Source organism: Petaurus breviceps, unplaced genomic scaffold (assembly GCF_028583685.1).
Source record: "Petaurus breviceps papuanus isolate PSGF00001 unplaced genomic scaffold, PetGlider_PUasm1.0 90847, whole genome shotgun sequence".
NCBI lineage: Eukaryota > Metazoa > Chordata > Mammalia > Diprotodontia > Petauridae > Petaurus > Petaurus breviceps.
Genome location: NW_027187360.1, coordinates 4,769,762 through 4,793,073, shown reverse-complemented (window position 1 = coordinate 4,793,073; position 23,312 = coordinate 4,769,762). Strand labels below are relative to the sequence as shown.

The following is a 23,312-nucleotide window of genomic DNA, read 5'->3' as shown; positions in this document are numbered from 1 at the left end:
GTGATCCCTACAACCTCTCAAACCTCTCCAAAATACAGAATATGTGCCAAAGATAAAGCAACCTCGGCTGTTTTCAAGCTCCAGGACACCCAGAATCAAGAAGAAAGTTAAAAAAAAATAAATCCAGGAACTATCACTCACTAACCCCGAGTTCTCTTAGCACCCCTTCTTCACTTCCCACTGGAGTCTGCACTAGTAGATCCAAGGATATGACCCAGGTTTACATCAAAGCGTATCCCTGCACCCGTTCATATGGCAGGCTGTGCAGCCTGAGGGAAAGAGCATAGCACACAGCTGGAGCCAGGTCTGACCACTCAAAAGTCATCAGGGGCAAAGACCTAGGCTGGAGAATTGTGAACTGCCCATGTAGGAGAAAATTGAGAGGTTTGTAGATACAGCCCCCAAGGAAATCACAGAGAGAAGAGAGTCAGGAAATGACTGATAAGGAAAATGAGGGGGAAGAGATCAGGAAAGGCTTCTGGCATAAGGTAGGATTTTAGGTGAGACTTTAAGAAAGATAGGAAGTCCAGGAAGTGGAGATGGTGAGGGAGAGAATTTCAGGCATGAGGTGAATTTCAGCCAGTGAAAACACACAAGTTGGGAAATGGACTGCCTTAGTGAGAAACAGCAAAGAGACCACCATCACTGGATAGCAGAGGTATGTGGAGGTAAGGCACAAGAAGACTGGAAAAGTAGGAGGGATGCCAGAGGATTTTAATGCCAGAGGATTTTTTATTTGATCCTGGAAGTGATAGGAAACCATTTGAATTTATTGAATGGAGGGTAGAGGGAGATGTGACATGGTCAGAGCTGAATAAGTGATTTGTCCTGGGTCAGATGTGTGTCAATGGGTGTCAGAAGTAAGACTTGAACCTCGATCTTTGTTTTTTGTTTTTTTGGAGGGAGTAGGCAAGGCAGTTGGGGTTAAGTGACTTGCCTAAGGTCACACAACTAGTTAAGTGTCAAGTGCCTGAGGTCACATTTGAACTCAGGTCCTCTTTACTTCAGGGGCGGTGCTCTATATACTGTGCCACCTAATTGCCCCTTGAACTTAGATCTTTCTGGCTCCAAGGCTCCAAGACTATCTGTCTTCTATTGTACTGCTTCTCACTTCATATATATTTGTTGAATTGAAAAGGATGGGCCAATGTGGGCCCAAGGCTGTTAAGGGTAATAATTCAGAGTGGTGGTGCTTGCCCACCTATCTCCCACGTACAATACTTGGAGCTACTACCTCAGAATCATAAATAGGAATTTTATATGATGGCTTTGGGCACATACAAACCCAGAGGAAGGAGACTCCTCCCTCTTCCCCAGTCACTAGTTGACTGAATTGTTGATCAGTCTTAGGCTAACCAGTGGTTGCTTTAATTGGTTGTTGTATTATTGATGACTGGCCTGATGCTGGCTGACAGCTCCTTTAGCAGAGGGAAGGGCAGGAGTACAGGAGGGCACCACAAGGCCATTCTTCTTCTCTCACCCCTCTGCTAATTTAACATCTGAGGATGCAGAGTCTAAGCTATTGGTTTGAAAACACAATAGTAATGGTAGACATGACTGCATCCTGGGGAATGGCTGCTTAGAGCTTTCTTCACTGTGTTGTTAAGTAACTGGGGTGGGTGAGGAATAAAAACTCCCAGAGGGCAGATGTTATTTCATATTTGCCTTTTCATGCCTGGTGCCTAATAAATGCTTGATGACATGTGGTTGTCGTGGGAAGATCTGGCCTTTCTGTATAAATATGTATATATAGCAGAGAAGTGTGGTCACTGTACTAAGTGGAGATTCTCATTTGGTCACCATTTGTTGAATTCCTACTACATACTTACCTTAGAGGGTTGTTATGAGCCTCAAATTAAATGTGTATTTCATGGGTCTGTGTAAAGCACTTTATACAATTTCAAGGACTCTTAAAATGGCAGTTTATCATTAACATTATTATTAATTATTGACATTATTAATTATTAATATTATTATCATTATGTAGCACTATGCCAGGTGCTATGATGGAGATAAGAGAAGGAAAAGGCATGGTTCTGGGCCTGCCTGGGGTTAAATCAGTCTAGTTGAGGACTCAGTAATAAAAATAGCTCATATTTATATGGTTTCTACTGTGTGCCAGACACTGTCCTAAAAATTTTACAAATATGTCATTGCAAAAAAATACGTCATTTGGTCCTCACCACAACCCTGAAAAGTAGGTGCTACTATTTTTTTGGTCATATTAAGTCAATCTGATAGGTGTGATGTGGTACCTCAGAGTTGTTTTAATTTGCATTTCTTTGATCAATAATGATTCAGAGCATTTTTCATATGACTATAGATAGCTTTAATTTCTTCATCTGAAAACTGCCTGTTCATATCCTTTGAAGTAGGTGTTATTATTACCCTCATTTTACAGATGAGTAAACTGAGGCAAATGGAGGTTAAATGATTTTCCCAAGGTCATATTGGACTTTAAACTCCGCTCTTCCTGACTCCAGACCTAGGGCTCTACCCACTGTGATACTTCATTATCTCTAAGAATGGAACATACAGAACTGAGAATAACAGAAAAAGATAATGGGCAATTTGGGACTGCATTGTGGGGTACAAAAGCTGGGGCAGTGTGGAAGTTCAGAAGTATCAATGTTGGCCCAGATCATCCTGAGTGTCCTTGGTTATTACTTCCTCACTCTGAGCCTCAGTTTCCTCCTCTGTAAAATGAAGTGCCTGGACAGGTTGATCTCCGTGTCCCTTGTGGATCTTAAGATACAATGATTTTACTGTTGAGAGCTGAAAGGGGGCTGTGGTGCAGTGGGTCCCATGGTGCTGACCAAAGCCTTCTATGCAGGGCAAGAAGTTCCAGTTGGGGCTTTCCTGGGCAAGAAGGAAGCAAAGATAAGAATAGAATTGTACAAGAATGCAGATGTTGGGGGCCATGGATCTTGAGGTCTTGAGCCTTCATTGGCCAGAGGCAATAGTTTGTTGTTGTTTGTCCTTTGTTCTTGAAGAGGACCGTGATCTCAGGAGGTGATGCCATGACGATCAAGTAAATTGAATTTAAGTGAGGGAGGGCTGTGCAAAGTCACCAGCCTCACTTTCTCCTCCGGAGCCATCTGGGTCCAGTGGCCTGATGTAGATCAGGATGACTGGAGATGGGCCCTGGATGCAGTGGGGGCCCTTGGCCTTCTCAAGCTGAGGGCTTTAACAGGTCTCAGTTTGATTGAGGCAAAGCCCATTCAGTTTAGTCTGCAGCTGAGTCCAAACCAAGATCACAAGTATATCCTGAGGTCAAGCAGGAGGCCAAGAATTTTGGGGTACCAGAGCAGCATCAGAATGGGAAAGGAGCGAGCATTTATGAAGTGTGTGCCAGACACTGTACTAAGAGCTTTTTTGTTATTGTTGTTCAGTGGTATCTGATTCTCCCTGACCCCATTTGGGGTTTTCTTGGCAAAGATATTACAGTGGTTTGCCATTTCCTTCTCCAGCTCATTTTATGGATGAGGAAACTGAGGCAAATGAGGTTAAGTGACTTCCCCAGGATCACGAAGCTAGAACTCAGATTTGAAGCCAGATTTGAACTCAGAAGAGAAGTCTTTCTGAATCTAGGCCTGTCGCTCTATATTCTGTACCACCTAGTTGCCCCAGGTACTTTATACTTATCATCTCATTTGATGATCCTCACAACAGGTAAGCAAGGCAGGTGCTATTATGATCCTCTTTTTACAGCTGAGGAAACTGAGGCAGAGGTTAAGCAACCTACACACATAACTAGTAAGTTATCTGAGGTTGGATTTGAATTCAGGTCTTCCTTACTCCAGGTTCAGTGCTTTTTTTTCCCACTGTGGTGCCCCCCTATCATCTGTTTGCTGTACTTGCCATTCTGTCTGTACAAGGAAGTTTTTCAGGCTCCTCTGTTTAGTGGGGCCCTGACATCCAACTTTTCTTGAATCCCTTTTAGTTGAAGAACTTCAGACCCCTCTCTCTCTCTCTCTCTCTCTCTCTCTCTCTCTCCCCCCTCTCCCCCTCTCTCCCTCTCCCCTCCCTCCCCCTCTCCTCTATTTTTCTCCCTCTCTCTCTCTTTCACTCTGTCACACACACGCACACACACCATCATCATCATCATTGTTATCATCTTCCATAGCAACAATTGACTCTCTCACTGAGGATACACTGAAGCATCCAGGAAAATAAGAGGTTAACCCCCTAGATCTTGAGTCAGGAAGACCTGAGTTCCAATCTAGATTCTGGCACTTACCAGCTATTTGACCCTGGGCAAGTCATTTAATCTATGCCTGCCTCAGTTTCATCATCTTTAAATAAGAATAATAATAGCATCTCTCTCCCAGGGTTGTTGTGGGGATCAAATGAAATAATTCTTGTAAAACCCTTTGCAGACTTTAAAGCTCTTTAAATGTGAGTTATCATCATCATCATTATTATTTTACACATAGTGGGGAGGATATTTGAGCTGGGCCTGGAAGGATGGGGGATGGGTAGAAGTTGGCTAGATAGTAGAGAAGACTGGGAGAGACACATGAAGAAATGCATGAAGGCATGTAGAAAGAATGCTGACTCTGGAGTCTGAGCACCTGAATTAAAATCTTGACCTTGACATAAGTGACCTTGGGCAAGTTATTTAACTTGACTGGGTCTCAGTTTTCCTCATCTGCTATTAGTCTAGATGACCTCTTAGGTCCTTTAATGTGTGTCATCTTATCTCAGATCTAATGAGGTATGCTGTGAATCAGTGTATTATATATGTGGATAATGGCATGTAGGTATCAATATTAGCCCAGCATGGGGATTTTATGGGTAGTGGAGATGAAATCTATTTTGCTTGTCCTCATCACTACCTGTGACCTTGTAAGGCAAGTAGAGACCCTGGGGCCAAGGTATGGAAACAGAAAGATTTATATTTAACACTGAAAATAACTTTCCCTTTGTGAATGCTACAGACATTGGGATTTGTTCCCAGGGGAGGAGATGTTATATCCTAATTGCTGACTCAGAGTGAAGACCACTCTCATGCTGGGATGTAACACTTGGGTGATTTTGTTGTTGTTTAGTTATTTCAGTCATGTCTGATTCTTTGTGACCCCATTTAGGGCTTTCTTGGCAAAGATACTGGAGTGGTTTGCCATTTTCTTTTCCAGCTCACTTTACAACTGAGGAAACTGAGGCAAAGAGGGTTAAGTAACTTACCCAGGGTCATATAACTAGTAAATGTCTGAGGAAGAATTTGAACTTGGGTCTTCCAGACTCCAGACCCAGCTCTCTAGCTACTATGCTAGCTAGCTGCCCTAATGCTGGTGAGAGGATCTTAGATGTAGAGGTACAAGATCACTGAGTCCAACCCCCTTATTTTATAGATGAAGAAACTGGAGCAAACAGAGGTTAAGTGACTTGCCCAGGATCATACATCTAATAAATGTTGGAGTCAGGATTTGTATCCAGGTCTTCCTGATCCAAGTTTAACTCTCCATCCATTATACCGTGTTGCCTCAAAGGTGATAGGATGGGGACAGGAGGGTGAGGAATAAGATAATTGTTAAAGGCTCAGTGATTTGAGGACTTTAGGTTTGATTGTCCATGTTGTCTGGCTGAGCTACAACTTGGACTTTGCCTTCTGCCTGAGACCTTGGAGAAGACATCCCACAGAGTAGGACAGGTCTCTTTTCTCCAAGTCCGGTCTGTACTGCCTCCATTTTCAGAATTCACTTGCTGAGGAGGGAAGGTCAGTTGAGAGACAAGGAGAGGAGAAGGACAGACAGGAAACTATGATTAGAAGGAGAACTGGAGGCTGCCTGGGGTCCCTAGGGGTCTCACTGGTCTGCTGGGTACAAGAGAAGAGAATGCCATGGAGCAGAAAGCCCTTGCTCAAAGGTCTTCCAATTAGATGATGGTGGCAGGGTTGATTGTTAGATTTACATCTCAAAAATGGCCCTAAAGTCTTCACTTTCTCTATACTCTGGAGGGTTCAGTCCTGCCTGGTCCCTGAAGTGCCTTTGTTCTTCTGTCCTCCTTCCCCTCCAGGTGACGGCACTCCAGGCCGGAGACCATGTCCGTGAAGGTGAGGTTCCTCTCTTCTGGGGATGTCGGGACCATGGGCAGGAGCTCCTCCTTTGCCGGCTTCAGCAGCGTGCAAAGCAGGAGGATTTCGTAAGTCCTACTTATACAGCTCAGCTCCTTGAGCAACACCCCAGACACGGAGCTTGTGCAAGGCCTCTTAGGATGGGGAGTAGCTCTCCCCTCTCTCATCCTCCAGATGTTTGGGGAATGTCTTCCAGCTGCCATTTTCACCTCCCCTGACCTCTTACCCACAGCCAAGCGCCAGGCATTGGGTCTGTATCACATATTTCACCCACTACCCCCACACTCACCCCAGTAATTTTAATCTAATTGAAAATTTCTCTGATTTCAATTCCTTAAATTTGCAATAACTGCCCTGAATGTTTTCAGTCCCTTCCTATTTATCCCCTCTTTTAATCCTTACAATAGTCCAGTAAGATAAGTAATGCAAAGATTATCATCCCCGTTTGACAGATGAGGAAACTGTGCCCCACCCCCACCCCCAAAATTAAATAACTTGCCCAAAGTCATGTAATAAATTTGTGGCAGAGCTGAGACTCAAACCCATATCCCTGACTCCCAGTCCAGTTTGATCTTCTAGGAATGGGTGTAGGAAGGGACTTAAAGGTAGGATAAAAGTACTTCTTTTTCCCCTTAGAAGGGAGCTAGAACATAGGGAAGAGGAACCAGCTTTATAAAGGTTTTGGGGGGAAGGTTTTGATAGAGGTGTCAATAGACAATCACAACATCATGAGACATATGTGAAACCAGGTTTATTACAAGAGAAATGAACATGCATGTGGAGCCCAAAGAGTTCAGAGTCCTTATAGAAGTTTGCATATCCTTAACAGAGGCTAGAGTAACCCTTTCTTCTCTGGGGCAGTCACTCTCCAGGGTGCAGGTTCAGTGTCAGTGGGAGCCAAATAATCAGGCAATTGAACCCTCAAACCAATATACATCTCTAGAAAGTGTGGCAAGGAAGAGACTCATCATCTGCTTCCCCCCAGTCATCGCCAGGGTGAGAGAAGTCCATGGAAAATATTTCTATCTCCCTGACCTTCATGGATAAGTCCTTTTCTCCAAGTGTGGTCTGTACTGCCTCCATTTTCAAAATTCAGGTGTACACTGGAGATTGGGGAGTGGTGTAGAGAGAGACAAATATGGCTTCTTATTAAGCACCCCAGACCCCCCTGGAAAGAGCCTGTGGGAATATAGTAATAATATAAATATAAAATAATATAATATAATATAAACAACAGGGAGCTTAAGTTCAGCCACTCTGGAGTCAGAAGACCTAAGTCTGAGTTCTAGCTGGGCTACTCACTTATGACTACAAATAAGTCACTTCCCATTCTGAGCCTCAGTTTTCTTATTTGTCAAAGGGGGATAGTAAAGCTTATGCTACTTATCTCCTAGGGCTATTGTGAAGAAGACATTTCATAAAGTGTAAAGTGCTATAGAGAAATGAGACTTTTTGTTTATTACTGAGAACTCCAGGCCCCAATGAGAATGAATTCAGACACCAGGAACTCTAGCTACCTAGAAAGAGCCGCCAAAGAAATCATTCCTTCTCCTTTCCCTGGAAGTCTGACTTATAGGCCAATATTTTTCAGGGTCTAGCCTGTGGGACTGGGATGGGGTGAGAAATCTGAGGCTGTCTCGACTCTGCTCTCTGGACTTGTTCATGGGCCTTGGCTGATGTGGTTTGGAAGGGTTCATTATAAGGATTTGGCAAATATAATCTTTTTTAAAAAAATTTATTTATTTACTTTTAGTTTACAACATTTAGTGCCACAATCCCTTGAGTTCCAAATTTTCTCCCCTTCCCTTCCCATGGTGCCATACAATCTGATATAGGCTCTACAAATACCTTCATATTAAACATTAGTCAAGTTGTAGAGAATTATAACCAATGGAGTGAACAATGAAATAGAAGGAACACAACAAAACAAAACACAAACAGAGGGAGAACAAGTTGTTTGCTTCAGTCTGCATTCAGACTCTGTAGTACTTTCTCTGGATGTGGATAGATAGCCCTTTCCATCCTGAGTCTTTTGAAGGTGTCTTATAACCGGCAAATATAATGTTAAAACTAGTAATGACTTAGGGGGTCCCTGAGTTAGTAGTGATCTTGGGATTTAAGATCTAGGATGTTGGAGCTGGAAGGGACCTCAATAATTCTTACATTTAGAATATGTGTGTATGTACATATACATTCATATATATTTAGTGTTTTAAGGTTGACAAAGCACTTGACATATGTATCTCACTCAGTACTCAAAACACACCTGTGAAATAGGTGCTATTATCATCCTTATTTCACAGATGAAGAAACTGAGACTCCCAAGAGGCTCAAGGACTTAGGATTCAGACCCAGGTTATCCTGATTCGAAGTCTGTCTCCTAAGTCATGCTGTCTTTTGACCAACCCTCAGATTTACAAGTGAGGAAACTGAGGAACAGAAAATAGAAGAGAGCTGGATGGCTAAGGTAGAACTCAAGTCTCTTGGCTTCTAGAGCCATACCTTTTTCATCATGCCGCATGATGCTATATGCCAAGGAAGATATGGAAATTGGTATTTATGCTGGGAGAATAGGGTGGGTATTGGCCAGGGAATGAGCCTCAAGGCTTGAACCTGAAGTACCCACCTTATTTAATCATTCATGAGTTGTCGATGTCTCACCCTGAATCTGGTACATATATGAGGCTTGTAGCACGTTCCAAGTTTCCAGACTTTTGGGAGGGTAAATGCAATTGCTGTTGGCTAAAAAGCCCTATGAACCTCTTCCATCCCCAGAGTTCTCTGTACTGCTGAACTTCTCCAAGACCTTGGGAAGTATCCCTGAAGCCCAAGGAAAATAGGAGCCTGGGCTGTGTACAGCCTGACCATCCCCTGAGAATGGCCTGCCTTTCTTGGAAGCCACAACAAGGTTTGGGGATAACTTTTTCCCTTACCTGGTAGTTGTGCTTTCTTGCCCCTGCTCAAAGTTTCCAGTGATAATCAGTAGAAGAAAAAGGACAGTGAAGAGAGAGAAAAAACAAAAACAAAAAACTAAGTCATAATTCCCTGATGATCTCTCAGAGGAACAGGGAAAATGAAACTGGATCCTGAAATTTTCTGTGTAATTTATGGCAGGTAGATGCAAGCATATTTCAGTAACCTTTGGCTTAAACTTGTTCCCTTTGGCCCCAGCTGGCACATATGTTGAAGGTCTTCGGAGGCACGTTTGAGTGTAGTATAAAGAACAGCTTCCTCACATTTAGAGCTGGGTGAAGATGGATTCAGAGTTTCCTGGGAAGATGAGACACAGAGACAGAGAGAATCTGTTTCTTAAGCAGTGTGTGCCAACCACTGTGCTAAGCTCTGGGAATACAAATACAAGAAAACAAGACAGTCCATGCCAGCAAGTCATTTATATTCTAATAGAGAAAGACAATTCATAAAAAGAAGCTGAACAAGGGAGGTGGTGATACCAGCTAGAAACCAGGTATGGAGAAGTCTGGGAGGTAGATTGCAGGTATGATTCCAGGTAAGATAAGGCAGAAGTTCATTGAAGTGGTGTGTGTGTGTGTGTGTGTGTGTGTGTGTGTGTATGTGTGTGTGTGTTTGTGTTTGACGAGTCCAAGATTATAGTGGGAGGTGGGCAGAGCAAGGAAATGAGAATGATGCCAGAGTGCTTGGGTGGTGAGTATGGGGCTATCTCAGACCAGACATCTAGGACAATCCTAGTGAAAAACACTGCTCTCCCAGGATGCTGGGGTAGGGTAGTTGGGACAGGGGTCACAGACTCACAGAACTGTAAGGGATCTTAGATGATACTTGATCCAACCCATACCTGGACAAGAATCTCTGCTCTAGTGTCTCTAAAAAGTGCCCACTGACCTTCTGCCTAAGTCCTCTGGTGCCAGCTAACCAAGTTACTATCTCCTGAAGCAGGCTATTCCACATTGGGGGCTTCCTAATTGTGAGGAGGGAAGCTAGTTAGTGCCATAGTGCACAGAGCACAGAGTCTAGAGTCAGGAAGACTCATCTTTCTGAGTTCAAATCTGGCCTCAGACACTTACTAGCTGTGTGGCTCTGGTCAGGTCACTTAACCCTGATTGCCTCAGTTTTCTCATCTATAAAATGAGCTGGAGGAGGAAATGGCAAACCTCTCCAGTATTTTTGCCAAGAAACTCCCAAATGGGGGTCGCAGAAAGTCAGACACAAATGAAGCAATTACTCTGATAAGTGTGATCCTGGGCGAGTCTTATAAGTGCTGATCTGCATTGGTAGGAGCATGTAGGTGGTGAGGTGGATGGAGTACTGGGCAGTAGTCAGGGAGACCTGAGTTTATATCTGGTGTCATGTACTTACTAGCTGTAGGACTCTGGGCAAGTCACTTTGCTCTCTGCCTCAGTTTTCCTAGCTGTAAAATGGGGATAATTATAGCATCTCCTTCACAGGGTGATTGTGAGGATCAAATGAGATTTTCATAAAGTGTTTAGCACGGTACTTGGCACCTAGTAGGTGCTGTATAAATGTTAGTTATTATTACCTACTATGTGTCAGGCACTATGCTAACTTTACAAGGATTATCTCCTTTGATCTGTGAGGTAGGTGGTAGGTGATCCTCATTTTAGAGTGTGGGGAACTGAGACCAACAGGGATTAAGTGACTTCAGGGGCCACACAACCAATGAGTGTGTGAAGCTGGATTTGAACCCATTTTCCTGACTCTGGGCCCAGTGCACTGTGCACTATGACACCATGTAGCTGCCCCTAGTAGAGGGGATTTCCTCTGGGGGAATGTCCTACAATGATGAAAACATTGTTGGCTTAAAAAAAGGGGGGGGGGAGAATGTGCGAACTTAAATCTGCTTCTTTTCCCCCTTCCATTTGTTATTCCTTGTTCTATAGTACCAAAAAGAATAGGTCCAGTTCCTTTTACATGATGCAGTGGATAGAGAGTGCTGGGCCTGTTGTCAGGAGACCTGAGTTCAAATACAGGTGCAGACACTTACTAGCTGTGTGACCTTGGGCAAGTCACTTAACCTCTGCCTGCCTCAGTTTCCTCAACTGTAAAATGGGAATTATAACAACATCAGTCTCTCAGGGCTATTGTGAGGATCAAAAGAGAGAATATTTGTTTAAGGAAAAGAAAAAAAAGTACTTAGCACGCCATGCCTGACAGATAGTAAGTGTTATATACGCACTTATTTTCATGTCGAAATTGTCAGATTATTGAATTACCTTGTCACTCTCCAAGTTGTCTCTTTCCCAGGATCATTTTGTTTTACTCCCAGAAGGGTTTTGGGCTGTCTGGCAGTCAAGAGGTGCTTATTAACCTTCGCTGCAGTGAATCAGGGAGCAGGGAAGAAATGTCTTGTTTTCTACAGGCCCTCTGCTTCCCAGAGACCCTTGGGCTTGGCGCTCCTGCCTCCCCTGGGAGGGCAGGAATGACCCAGGCATTCAATTACAGACCTCGCCCACAGGTTCTCTTTCACCAGGTAACCTAACCTGACTGAAATGGATTCCTATCGCCAAAGCCAACTCCGAGAAAATTATCTTGGGTCTGGAGGGAGATGGGAGGAGTGAGGAAGTGGTCACCAGAAAGGCCTCTGGGTCTCCACCAAACTCCCTCTCTCCTAATCCTTCCCCTTTTCTCCACTGCACAAAAGGAGTACCTGGCTCTATTAGAGATAAGGTTTTTTATAATGCAAATCCTCCTGGGAGTGGGAGCCTGGAGAATCACTTTCACTTCTTTCTGTAATATGTGAAGAATTTGTGATTTCCTGGGTATGGGCTCTCTCCTTCCCCAGGTAAAAAGCTCAGCCCAGGGTTGGGGAACTCTCTCTACCCCATCAGGTGGTCTTTCATGAATTACTTTGGTTGAAAAAATTCATCTTCATTCATAGCCAACCTTAGGGTGGACCACCTGCCCTTTTGTTCTTCACACCAAGGAATAGAGACTCAGTTCATCCCCTTGCTTGTACTCAGGATCCTGCTGACTTGGTTGGATTTAGAACAGTTAATGCCTAGCCTCCTAGAGGCCTCCTTGGGACTTTCCTGAGGCATCAGAAGAGTATTTTGTGGGGTTTTGGGGAAGCTGAATGAGATCTGCAGACTTTAATGTTTGATTTAAATGCCTCTTATTATTGTTATTATTAGTCCAGACTTGTGATTTCATGAGTATAGGGAACTTGAAATAAGGAAACTAATGCAGATCCTCCACTTTCTTGGGGACACTGAGAGGTTCAAGTGACTTACCGAGGATCACACATCTATTATGTGAGACCTAAACCGAGGTCTTCCTGACTTTGAGATTGGCTCCCCATCCATGACAATACTCTGCCTCGAGAGGCACTTAGGTGACCCAGTGAGTAGAATACTATACCTGGAGTCAAGGTGACCTGGGTTCCAATGTAGCCTCAGACATTTATTAGCTGTGTGATCCTGGCCATGTCACTTAATACCTGTCTGCCTCAGTTTGTTGCTGTCGTGAAGTTGTTTTTCAGTCATGTCTGTCTCTCCATGACTCCATTTGGGGTTTTCTTGACAGAGATACTGGAGTGGTTTGCCACTTCTTTATCCATATCATTTTACAGATGAGGAACTAAGATAAACAGGGTTAAGTGACTTGCTCAGGGTAACATAGCTAGTGACTATCTGAGGCCAGATTTGAACTTAGGAAGGTGAGTCCTGACTCCAAGCCTGGCACTGAAACCACAGTGCAGCCTAACTGAATCTGCCTCAGTTTGCTCAGTGGTAAAATGAGTTATTAGGATTAAATGAGATAAGATTTGTAAATCACTCAGCATAGTGCCTGGCATGTCATCATCACTTAATAAACTCCCTCCCTTCCATCTATTATTGTTATTATCATTGAAGTTGTACATGATTGATAACAAACTTGTTTTTCCAGGATTGATGAGCAGTTATAATGCTGGAGAGCTGTTGAGAGCTAAGCACCTGAAGGCTTTATTTGAAGCCAGAGTTCAGAGAATAGAGCTCAGAAAGTTCTCCAAAGCATAGATATTAATTCTGGCTGGCTGAAGCTTCCTTCCATGGGATAGTTGATAAAGGAATTCATTCAGAAAGAACTGGATCTGAATCTTGCCTAATATTTACTAGCGGTGTGAGCCTAGGGAAATCTGTGAGCTACAGTTTCCTCATCTGTAAAATAAGGGGGGCTGGACTCAATGACCTCCAAGGTTCCTTCTTGCTCTAAATCTCTTCTGGTGATGATGAGAGATCTCATCTGGGTCAATTGACAAGGCTGCCTTAACCTCTTCATTGCCATTTCCCAGTGAAGTAGCCACTCACTATGTCAATAGCATAGGCACAAGGGTGGAGATGTTAGCAACTGCTTTTGCTAATTTTTACTTGGTATGTTTTTTTTTTTTTTAAGGGGAGGGAGAGACTAGGCATTGGTATAAAACCTGCCCAAGCAGCTCCTGAATTTCATAGGGTGAGGACAGTGACAAGAGGAAGCACCTCCCTCTCACTAGAGAGGTTTGTTTTGCAATGGGGACCTGCAGTAAGGAGACCATCCCAAATATTTGGGCTCAGGAGCCCAGGGTCCACTCAAGGGACAGAGATGTGATGAGTGGATGTGTGTGCATGTCTGTATCTATGTATGTATGTGTATTGGTCTCTCTGTCTGCTGGTATCTGGCTCTTTGCCTGGGCCTGGCAGTCTGTTGTTGAATATTTACTGAGGCTAGGTTCTCCATGGAACATCCACGCCCTCTAGGAGCTTGCTTACAGCACAAGGTGGCATGACACACATAGTAGACATGCAGCCTGTCTCCTAACATGTAATTATCCCACAAACACATATTGATCACGGGCTGGGTCACCTCCTCTGACTGCTCAGAAGAGCACTGGGTACCATTTCTTGCCAAGGGACAACCTCAGTCTTTGGAGCTCCCACATTGGGGGCAGGATTGATTCTCCCTCCACAGCTCAGTAGCCAGGCTGGGGCAGGAGGCTGAAGGATGTCTTTGGGTCAGGGAAAGGGTGGTTAGGCACCAAGTGCCTACAGGTGAACAGCAGCAGCAGCTGAGGCCTATCGCCCCTCATGCCTCAGATCTTTAAGGTGCTCTAGCCCAGCCTGCTTGGGATTCAGCCTCTCAGAGCAGTGTGATCCTGGGTTAGGGGAGGAAACGACCTTCTTCTGCAGCTGCTGGAGACTTCAGGCCTCTCAGTTACAATGGCTACTATGCGGAGATCTCGTTCTAAAAGGTTGGTAGGGGCTTATATTCTCTGACGTGTGTGTATTTCTAAAATATTTGCTAGGTCTACTTCTCTCCCTCAAGCCAGATTTGTTTCAAGGGGGAAATCTTTGGAAATGAGCACTTGAGGGCCCCAGTGAGTGACCTTGGCACCGGTGGTGGTGGTGGTGGGGGTTGATTTTGTGATTCTTATCCTCCCACCTGTACCAAAATAACCCAAGGGCTTTCAAAGTGACTGCAGAGCCCAAGAGCTGGCCGAGCCCTCTCTGAAGGGCTTTCAGAGCAGTCTCTGGCTGGCTGGGCTGTGGTCTGACTAGCTCTCCTCTAGATTAGATCAGTTCCAGTCTATTGAGCAAATAGAAAATTTATGCCTGTGGTATGCCCAGTATCTTGCTAATCTGGAAATGTGAATAGCCCAGCTATTTTGACTTTTAACTTCTTAGGTACATATTGACAGGAAGAGGGTGGATGGCCTCTTCAAGGGCTGCTGAGGTATGTAAGCTGTGAAATTCATAATCTCTGGTTTCGTCTCCCACAGGGAAAGAAAATTTATATATATATATATATATAATGTATATGTATATATATATATACACACACACGCACACACAAATATGTGTTATGTAAAAATCTATTATATTAAATTTTTATATTTAATATAAATATATTTGATATATTATATATGTATGTATACACACATATGTGTATATATGTATGTATGTGTATACTACAGCATTGGGAGACATAGGAAATGTATTATGATGGAAAGAGTACTAGATTGTTAAATCAGAAACCCAGGTTCATCTGTCCCAGTTCTACTATTTAATATCTGTTTCATCTCCGCTAAGTTACTTCCCCTTTCTAGGTCTTAGTTTCCTCATCTGTAAAATGAGGGGGGTTAGACTTTTGAGTTGTGGGATAATTTCCAAGGTCCCTTCTAGTTACTATCCCATGAAAATTGGTTGTGTCTACTATCGCTAGTGGAAGATGCTGAAATTAAATAGAAATATCTAAATGCTTTCCATAGAACCTTGAAATATCAAGGAAGTTTAGTGTTTTTTTATCCCGGTAGGTCAGTTCCCTTTACCACTAATCACTAGGGACCATCCCAAATCTTTGCCTTTGAATGTTGTAACAATGGGTGTTTAAGGTGATCAACTGTATCTTTGAAGCTGCTGCTGCAGGAATGGGTTTCTTATTTAGAGATTTTGTGGGACAGTGGAAAAAGGGGGCTGGCTCTGACATCAGAAGTCTTGGGTTCAAATCTGCCTTTAATGCTGACTACCTGAGTGACCTGGAGCAAGTCACTTAATTTCTCTGGATCTGACTCCTCATCTGTAAAATGAAGGGTCTGGATTAGACAACCTCTAGTGACCCTTTCAACTTTTGATTTGTGATCTGATGATTCTTCATTGCAGTTTGATGTGTTTGATAGTCACTTAGAACCAAAAAATTGATTTTCTGTTTCCTGTTCTATCCCAGATCCCTGAAGGTAGGAAAAACGTAACCAACACACATTGCTACTTTCTCCTCCATTTCTGCCCCCTCCATCATTCAAAAGTTTTCATAGTTATTGGCTCCAAGAGGTCAGGCTCTACACTGGGAACACCTTATTTGCTTCCACTTAATTTTGTCTGCCGACCATGAAAGCCCTTGGGGGTGTGTGTGTCTATGTGTACACATGTGTCTGTCTCTGTGTGTGCACATGTGTGTGTCTGTCTCTGTGTGCGCACATGTGTGTCTGTGTCTCTGTGTGCGCACATGTGTGTCTGTGTGTACACGTGTGTCTGTCTCTGTGCACATGTGTGTCTGTGTGTACCTGTGTGTCTGTCTCTGTGTGTGCACATGTGTGTCTGTGTGCATCTGTGTGTGCGTGCGTCACTGCATATGTCTGTGTTTGTTCTTTCTCCATCCTCTGAGGCTCATCTCGGCCTCACTTCCCTAGGCAGCCTTCGTAAGGGACATCAGCCTACCTTAGTAACTTCCTTTGCCTCTGTCATTGATGCCACCTTTATTTTCTGCCTTGTCTCTTTTGGGAATTACTTCTGTGTGTCTTTTTTTCTCCCCACTGGACAGGGAGCCCTTTGAAGGCAGAGGCAATGTTTTACTCATTTTTATGAATAAGCACTCAGCACAGGCCTAGAAATATGTGATGGGCTAGAGAAATGTTCTTTATTTATTGGTTAAAGCTTCTTAAGTCTATCCCTGCCTGGGAGATGTGGTTTATTGAGTAAGTCTGTAGATGTACAGGGCAACTAATCAATGCAGTGGATAGAGTGCTGGACCTGGAGTCAGGAAGACCCAAATTCAGATCCAGCCTCAGATACTTACTCAGATATCTATATACTCAGATACTTACTAGCTGTGTGACCCTGGGTAAATCATTTAACCCTGCTTGCCTCAATTACTTATCTGTAAAATGAGCTTGGAGAAAGAAATGGCAAACCACTCCAGGATTTTTGCCACAAACCGCCCCCCCCCAAAAAAAAATCCACCAACAACAAATAAAATCACGAAGAATTGGACACATTTGAAAAACGACTAAACAACAATCAAGAAAGAGAGCATGCTAGTGTTAAAGAGTATTGGATTTGGAAACAGTAGATCTGGATTCCAATGCTGGCTTTGCTACTCACTACTTGCTTGACTTTGGGCAAGTCATTCAAACTGTGTAAGCCTCAGTTTCCTCATCTGTAAATTAGGGATAGCATCTATTTCATGGACTCTGTTATCTCATTTGAACATGATATGTGTCAAAGTGCTCTGAGACCTGGAAGTGAGAATCCCCTTGTCATTGGTGGCGAGCCAGCTAGCTGCCTCCGAGTCCAAGGTTCTTTCTATCGAATCCCGTGGCACCTCAGAAGCAGGTAGCTGAGGGGAGCCTGGGGGTGTTGAGGCTATAGGCATTGACCATTCTGGGGCCGGGGGGGTGTCCTTTCCTCCTATAGGAAGTCTCTCAACAGAAACTCGATGAGATCAAAAATGCCCATGAAGTCCTCTAAGGTGTATGCTACATGGCGTAAGGGGACCCCATGCCTGGACCCCAAGCCTCAGCAAGTGAAGAGAATATTTGAAGCTTTGAAAAAAGGCCTTAAGTAAGACTGTGGGGATGGGAGGGTGAGGTGAGGGGGCAAGGGAGGGGGGTGACTGTTTTTCCATGTTTTGTTTGCTAGTTAAAATTCTTTCTGACCATCTCATTTTGTAGATTAAACCCTGTTCCTCTTCTGTGTTCCTCTTTTCAGGGAATATCTCTGTGCCCAGAAGGCTGAGCTGGATTACCTATCTGGCCGTCACAAAGACATGAGAAGAAACTCCAGACTAGTAAGAGTATTTGGGTGACTAAGGAATTGTGGTTGTGAGGATCAAATAAGATCAAATATGCAAAAATCTTTGCAAATGTTAAAGTGCTACCATAGATATTAGCTAGTATTAGGTAGCCAGAAGCTGGGCTTGGAGTCAGGAAGACCCGAGTTCAAATCCTACTACAGATACTTCATAACCCTCTGATCTTCAGCAAGGCACTGACTTCTCACAGCCTCAATTTCTTCATCTGTAAAATTAGGACAATAATAGCCTCTTAGTCACAGACTTGTTGTGAGGATCACATGAGATACTGTGTGTAGAGCATTTTGGGGAATACCTTGTAAGTGCTAAATAAATGTTGACTGCTAGAATTATGAACACCAGGAAAACGGTGACGGTTCTATCTCAGAGAAGAAGTGACAAAGAAAATCCAATATTCTGGGCCACCTGCTCATTCTGGCTTCTCTTTTCTTCCTGTGCTGAGTCTTAGATGAGAACACGATGAGGGCAAGAAGGCCACTAGTGAAGTTAGAGTTCTTCCAGTGCAGTTCCAGGAAGACGGAGGAGGGACAGCCCACAAGAGAGCTAATTTCCTCAACATTCTTCCCAGAAACAGGCCTAGGAAAGCCAAAAAAACCCCAAAAATACCAAATAAAGAGTTATGTCAAAACACACAAATATTCTCAATTACAAAGAAAGCAAGGTGTGTTTTTTGAAGTCAAAAGGCAATATTTAAAGGGGAATGAGAGCACTGATTAAGGATTCAGAGAACTTGGGTTCAAATCCTGCCTCCTGCCTCTTTGGCCTCTGGCAAGTCGTTTGACTTCCTTGGGCTGACTTAATTTCCAGTAAAATCTGTAAAAATGAGGGAGTTGTACTATGGTCTTAGATTTGAATCCTTGTTCTACTGATTGTCACCTGTGACACTGGACAGGTTACTTAACTTAATATTTCTCTATTTCCCAGTCTTGTAAAATAAGGAGATTGATAGGGAAGCTAGGTAGTGTAGTGAATAGAGCATTGGCCCTAGAGTCAGGAGGACCCGAGTTCAAACTTGACCTCAGACACTTGACGCACTTACTGTGTTTCCCTGATAATAAGACACTGTCTTATTAAAATTTTTTGGACAGAAAAACACCAGAGGGCTTATTTTCAGGGGAGGGCTTATTTTAATGAACATTGACAGCAATTTTAATAAACAGGCAAATGTGAACAAAAAAATGTACCTTTATTCAATAAGCAAATCACTGGGGAAGAACAGGATGATGCGCTCACTGCTGCAGCCCTGATTGGATGCAGCTTGGAGCGCAGCGTGCATTTCACCCGGGGTGGGGAGGGGGGACGGTGCATACAGAGGGTACCGTAATGTAGCGTGTAGCGCAGGGGATCACCTTCACTACAGTAGCAATCTCAATAGGGCTTATTTTCGGGGGAGGGCTTATTTTAGAGGAATCTTACACAGTAAGGGGAGGGCTTATTTTTGGGATAGGTCTTATTATCGGGGAAACACGGTATTAGCTGTGTGACCTTGGGGCAAGTTACTTAACCCCAATTGCCTTGCCTTCCCCCTCCAAAAAAAAAAAGGTTGAGCTGGCTAGTCTCTAAGTGCCTTTCCTCTGTTAATTATTTTCTAGTTATCCTATTTGTAGCTTTCTTTGTATAGATTTGTTTTTGTGTTGTCTCCCCCATTAGATTGTAAGCTCCTTGAGGGCAAGGGTGGTCTTTTTGCCCCTTTTTGTATCTCTGGTGTGTAACACTGTGCCTGGCACATAGTAGGCCCTTAATAAATGTTGATTGATTTCTCTTCTACCTCTGACATGATTGGGTGGGGGGAACTTTCTCCTTCCCCATGGGCTTTTAAAAAACAGACTTTGCAGTTTAGCTGGGAACACATTTGTAAACCAGATTATTAAAACTTCTTCTCCTTGCTAGCTCAGTGGGAAGAGAAATCAATACCACATAGTCCCTGACACCTCCCCACCCTACCCTTCATATAAGACAAGGCAATCAGGTCCAGGCCTACAGATGGTTATATGAGAAACTGGCAAACTTTTCTACGCCCATATTCTTCTCAAGTTCTGAGGCAGAACCCTGATTATAGCATAGGATCACTTCTAAGAGTAACAATCCATTAACATTTGTAAACTGTAACATACTGTCCAAAGCACCTTCACAACCATTATCACACATACATGACCATTCTGTGTCCATTTAATAGCTGACATTCACAAAGCACCCTGAAGCTTGCCAAACATTTTACGTTTGCGCTCATTCAAACTCCAGGACAGTCTTGCAAGGCAGTTAACTCTTCTGAATATTATCTCTGTTTTATAGTTGTGTGAAGAAAGTAAGTGTCAGAGAGGGCAAGTGACTTATTTGCCCCCAGTCATGCAGTTAGTATTGGTGACCATTAGTGGTCTAGCATGATACCACCCTGCCTTCTTCTTTGGGTCTTATTTTTTTTCTTTTTGGAGGGCAATTGGGGTTAAGTGACTTGCCCAAGGTCACACGGTTAGTGTGTCAAGTGTCTGAGGTCACATTTGAACTCAGGTCCTCCTTACTCCAGGGCCAGTACTCTATTTGCTGCGTCACCTAGCTGCCCCTGGGTCTTATATTTTAAACATTACAACAAGCCTGTGCAGGCAGGAATCATTCCTATTTTACTGATGAGGAAACAGGCCAAGGGAATTGCCTTGTTCAGTGTTACACCATAAATTAGTGGAAGAATGGCGCCTGACACCTGGGTGCCCCAAATCCCAGTCTGGTACTCTTTCTTGGATGTCAAATTCCTCCTTTCACTTTGCTTGGTAGATGTGCTCCCGACAAGTTGCTATGAATCCTGTCTGTCTTTCTCACTGACATCAATGTTTCAGAGATGTTTCATCTTAATTTCTGGTAGAGCTTTTTTACTGTAGTTCCTAGTGCTCTGGCTTTCTCTCCTTTGCCTTCCCTGGCCTCTTCAACCTCTGTCAAACAGCAATGTAAAATAGACAGTTAAACGCAGAGGAATTCTATTCCCTTCCCACTCTGACTGTATTTTGAAGATTTCGATTTTAGGGGACCCTCAAAGGGCATGCTATAAAAACGTTTCACCCTGAAACAAGCAAGATTATGAAATAGTTGTTGTTTTGTCCTTTGTTCTTGAAGAGGACCATGACATCAAGGAGGTGATGCCATGACTTGCAAGTGAATTGGATTACAGCGAGGCAGGGCTGTGCAAAGTCACCAGCCTCACTTTCTTCTCTTGTCGCCATCTGGGTCCAGTGGCGAGATATAGATCAGGATGACTGGAGATGGCCCCGTTAAATAGTCCTGAAGAGGAGACATCTTGGAGGATCTCAGTCCATGTATTCTGAAAATAAGCCCATGTCTGATAGGGTCCTGGGTAGCATGCTTTATATTGAGAGGTCTTCTCTTTTACAGGCATTCTACTATGACTTGGATAAGGTAAGTATAATTGTTTCTTAGGTGACTAAGGAAAGTAGAGTGGGGAAGGGGAGGGGACAGAACAAGTCATTGTGTGTGTGTGTGTGTGTGTGTCTGGTGTGTCTGTCTGTCTATAAAACTGGGGTTATGAGAAATTAGGGTAGAAGCCACATATTGCTGACAGAACACAATTGAGGTTATTTTTTTCTCTCCTTCTTGAAAGCAAACACGCTCCGTGGAAAGGCATATTCGGAAGATGGAATTCCACATCAGCAAGGTCAGACTGGGCTGTCCTTTGGGGAGACTGGGTGAGTGGGGAGGCAGTCCTAGATCCCTCCCAGATCTATAGGGATGGCAGTGACTTAAGGACCAATTCCCATTTATGTTCCCAGGGAAGATGGTTGGTTCAACATTGCCCAGATGATCTGGACCTACTCTACCTCCCAAAGCCTGGGACTTTGCATGCTGGTGTCCCCTCTCCTTACAGCATCTCTTTTAGAGTTGACTAGCCAGATGTGCTCATCTATCAAGCTTTCTTGGAAATGAGTTCCTATGTAGCATGCCTGTGGAGCCGGGTGGGGATAGTTGAGACTTCTAGGTAGCCTGGTTGCCAGATGCTGTCTGCTTAGTCTTGTAGCCTCAGAGTGACTTTGTTTGGGACTGGAGGGAGGGATCTCGATGGAGACAGGCTGGTAAGCATGGATTGCCCAGCAGGGAGAGAGTTGCTTTCTGAGACACCAACATGCCTCCCCTGCCTGGGAGTGTTGAAAGAACATGTGGATTCTGGCAAGGACTTGGGGAATGAACTGGAGACAGGCCCGTTGAAGTCTTTCCACCTTGGCTGTCTCTCTGGGGGTAGTCAAGCCTGCCTTGCTGGAGAACTGGAGAAAGCTATGATTTCTAGCTGTGATTGTGTGTGTGTGTGTGTGTGTGTGTGTGTGTGTGTGTATTATGTGTGTGTGTTATGTGTGGTGTGTGTGTGTTATATGGGCCAAGGCTGGGAATTGGGAGCCTGGGAGAGAACTTGCCTCAAACTTCCACCCTCCTACATCTGGAGAAAGTCTCTATTTGAGATCTCTAACGAAAATGTCCTTAGTTTTAAAAATGATAATCTGGTCTAGAGCCATGTTCTAGATGTTGGAAGAACTCTTATGGCTTCCATCTTCCTGTCTGAAGGTGTGGTTATACTTGAGTTATAGAGCAAACTTCTTGGCCTGGGTAGATCTTGATAATAAGAATAGTCACTTACATTTTGTGCTTCACATTTACTAACTGGTTTCCTGTTCAGTATTTTATTTGATCTCTCAGCTATGTGAAATAAGCAGGGCAGAGAACCTTCCATTTGACAGATAAAGAAACTGAGACTTGGGAAAGGCTAAGTGATGCCATAATCTAATAGAGAGAGAACATCATATTTAAAGTCAGAGCCTAGGTTTCAGTCCCAAGATTGTACTTTATTATGTGCCTTTGGACAAGATGTTTCCATTTTCTGAGTATCAAATTTCTTCCTATAAGATGGGGAAAAGGGGAGAGGAGGACTCGTTTGGTTTGGTTTCCTTCCCCTCCCCTCCCCCCTCCTCTCTCCTCTCCCCCACCTTTTAAATCCTAAACCTTTTCCCAGGTCCCAGAGCTGGTTGGTAGAGCCCAGGTGTCTTCACACAGGCAGATAGATACCATCTCCTAGGTACAAAGTTTACTCCTACCTCTCTGTGCTGATGGCAGAGACGCCTGTTCTAACTTCTGATATAGACTCTCAAAGACTAGAAACTTGAGGGGAGGGGAAGGGAAATCCTGTATATATCTCTGTCTGTTCTCCTAGGTGGAGGAGCTCTATGAAGGTTACTGTATCCAGTGCAGGCTGCGAGATGGTGCCTCCAACATGCAGCAGGCCTTTTCTCTGTCTCCCTTGACGAAGGCTTCCCGGGAGAGTCTGGTGGAGCTGTACCGAAACCTCCAGGAGTGCACTGAGGTAGGAGATGGAGCGAGAGGGAGGAAGCCTGTTCTCTTCAGGAGGCCCCTCTCCCAGCTTTTAGGGTTTGAAATAAAAAGGGATTGACCCCTAGTACCCAGAAAAATGGAAATTGTGAAGTTGATAGACAAACTGCCCCCGGAGTTGTTGTTTTAGTGAGATGATTTGAGCTCTTATGTCCTTACAGTGTCCAAGTGAAGCTGCCTCCCCGCCCCTCCCCGCCCCCCCAATCTACCACATACTAATTCCATGACTTGAATTCTTTGACATGAGCTACATTTCTGACTCTGGAACCAGGCCTTGAACAGTTTGCACCGGTCTGTGGGAAAAGGCTTCTGAGTCATT

At 43.9% G+C, this 23,312-nt stretch overlaps 1 protein-coding gene across 3 annotated transcripts in view; it reads left to right on the top strand.

Annotated features, from left to right (window-relative positions):
- Window positions 1-6,028: 6,028 nt before the first annotated feature.
- RIPOR3 (RIPOR family member 3) overlaps window positions 6,029-23,312 on the top strand; it is a 53,366-nt gene continuing 36,082 nt past the window's right edge. Inside the window, exons 1-7 of one of the 3 annotated variants that reach the window (XM_069072405.1) lie at window positions 13,862-14,279; window positions 14,713-14,761; window positions 17,218-17,364; window positions 17,512-17,590; window positions 20,996-21,019; window positions 21,222-21,275; window positions 22,818-22,967. In XM_069072405.1, the coding sequence (XP_068928506.1) occupies window positions 17,240-17,364; window positions 17,512-17,590; window positions 20,996-21,019; window positions 21,222-21,275; window positions 22,818-22,967 (432 nt within the window). In that variant the 5' untranslated portion in view covers window positions 13,862-14,279; window positions 14,713-14,761; window positions 17,218-17,239. Of the gene's footprint in view, window positions 6,145-13,861; window positions 14,280-14,712; window positions 14,762-17,217; window positions 17,365-17,511; window positions 17,591-20,995; window positions 21,020-21,221; window positions 21,276-22,817; window positions 22,968-23,312 lie in introns of those variants that run through there. The other 2 variants (XM_069072406.1, XM_069072404.1) reach the window with 2 other exon arrangements.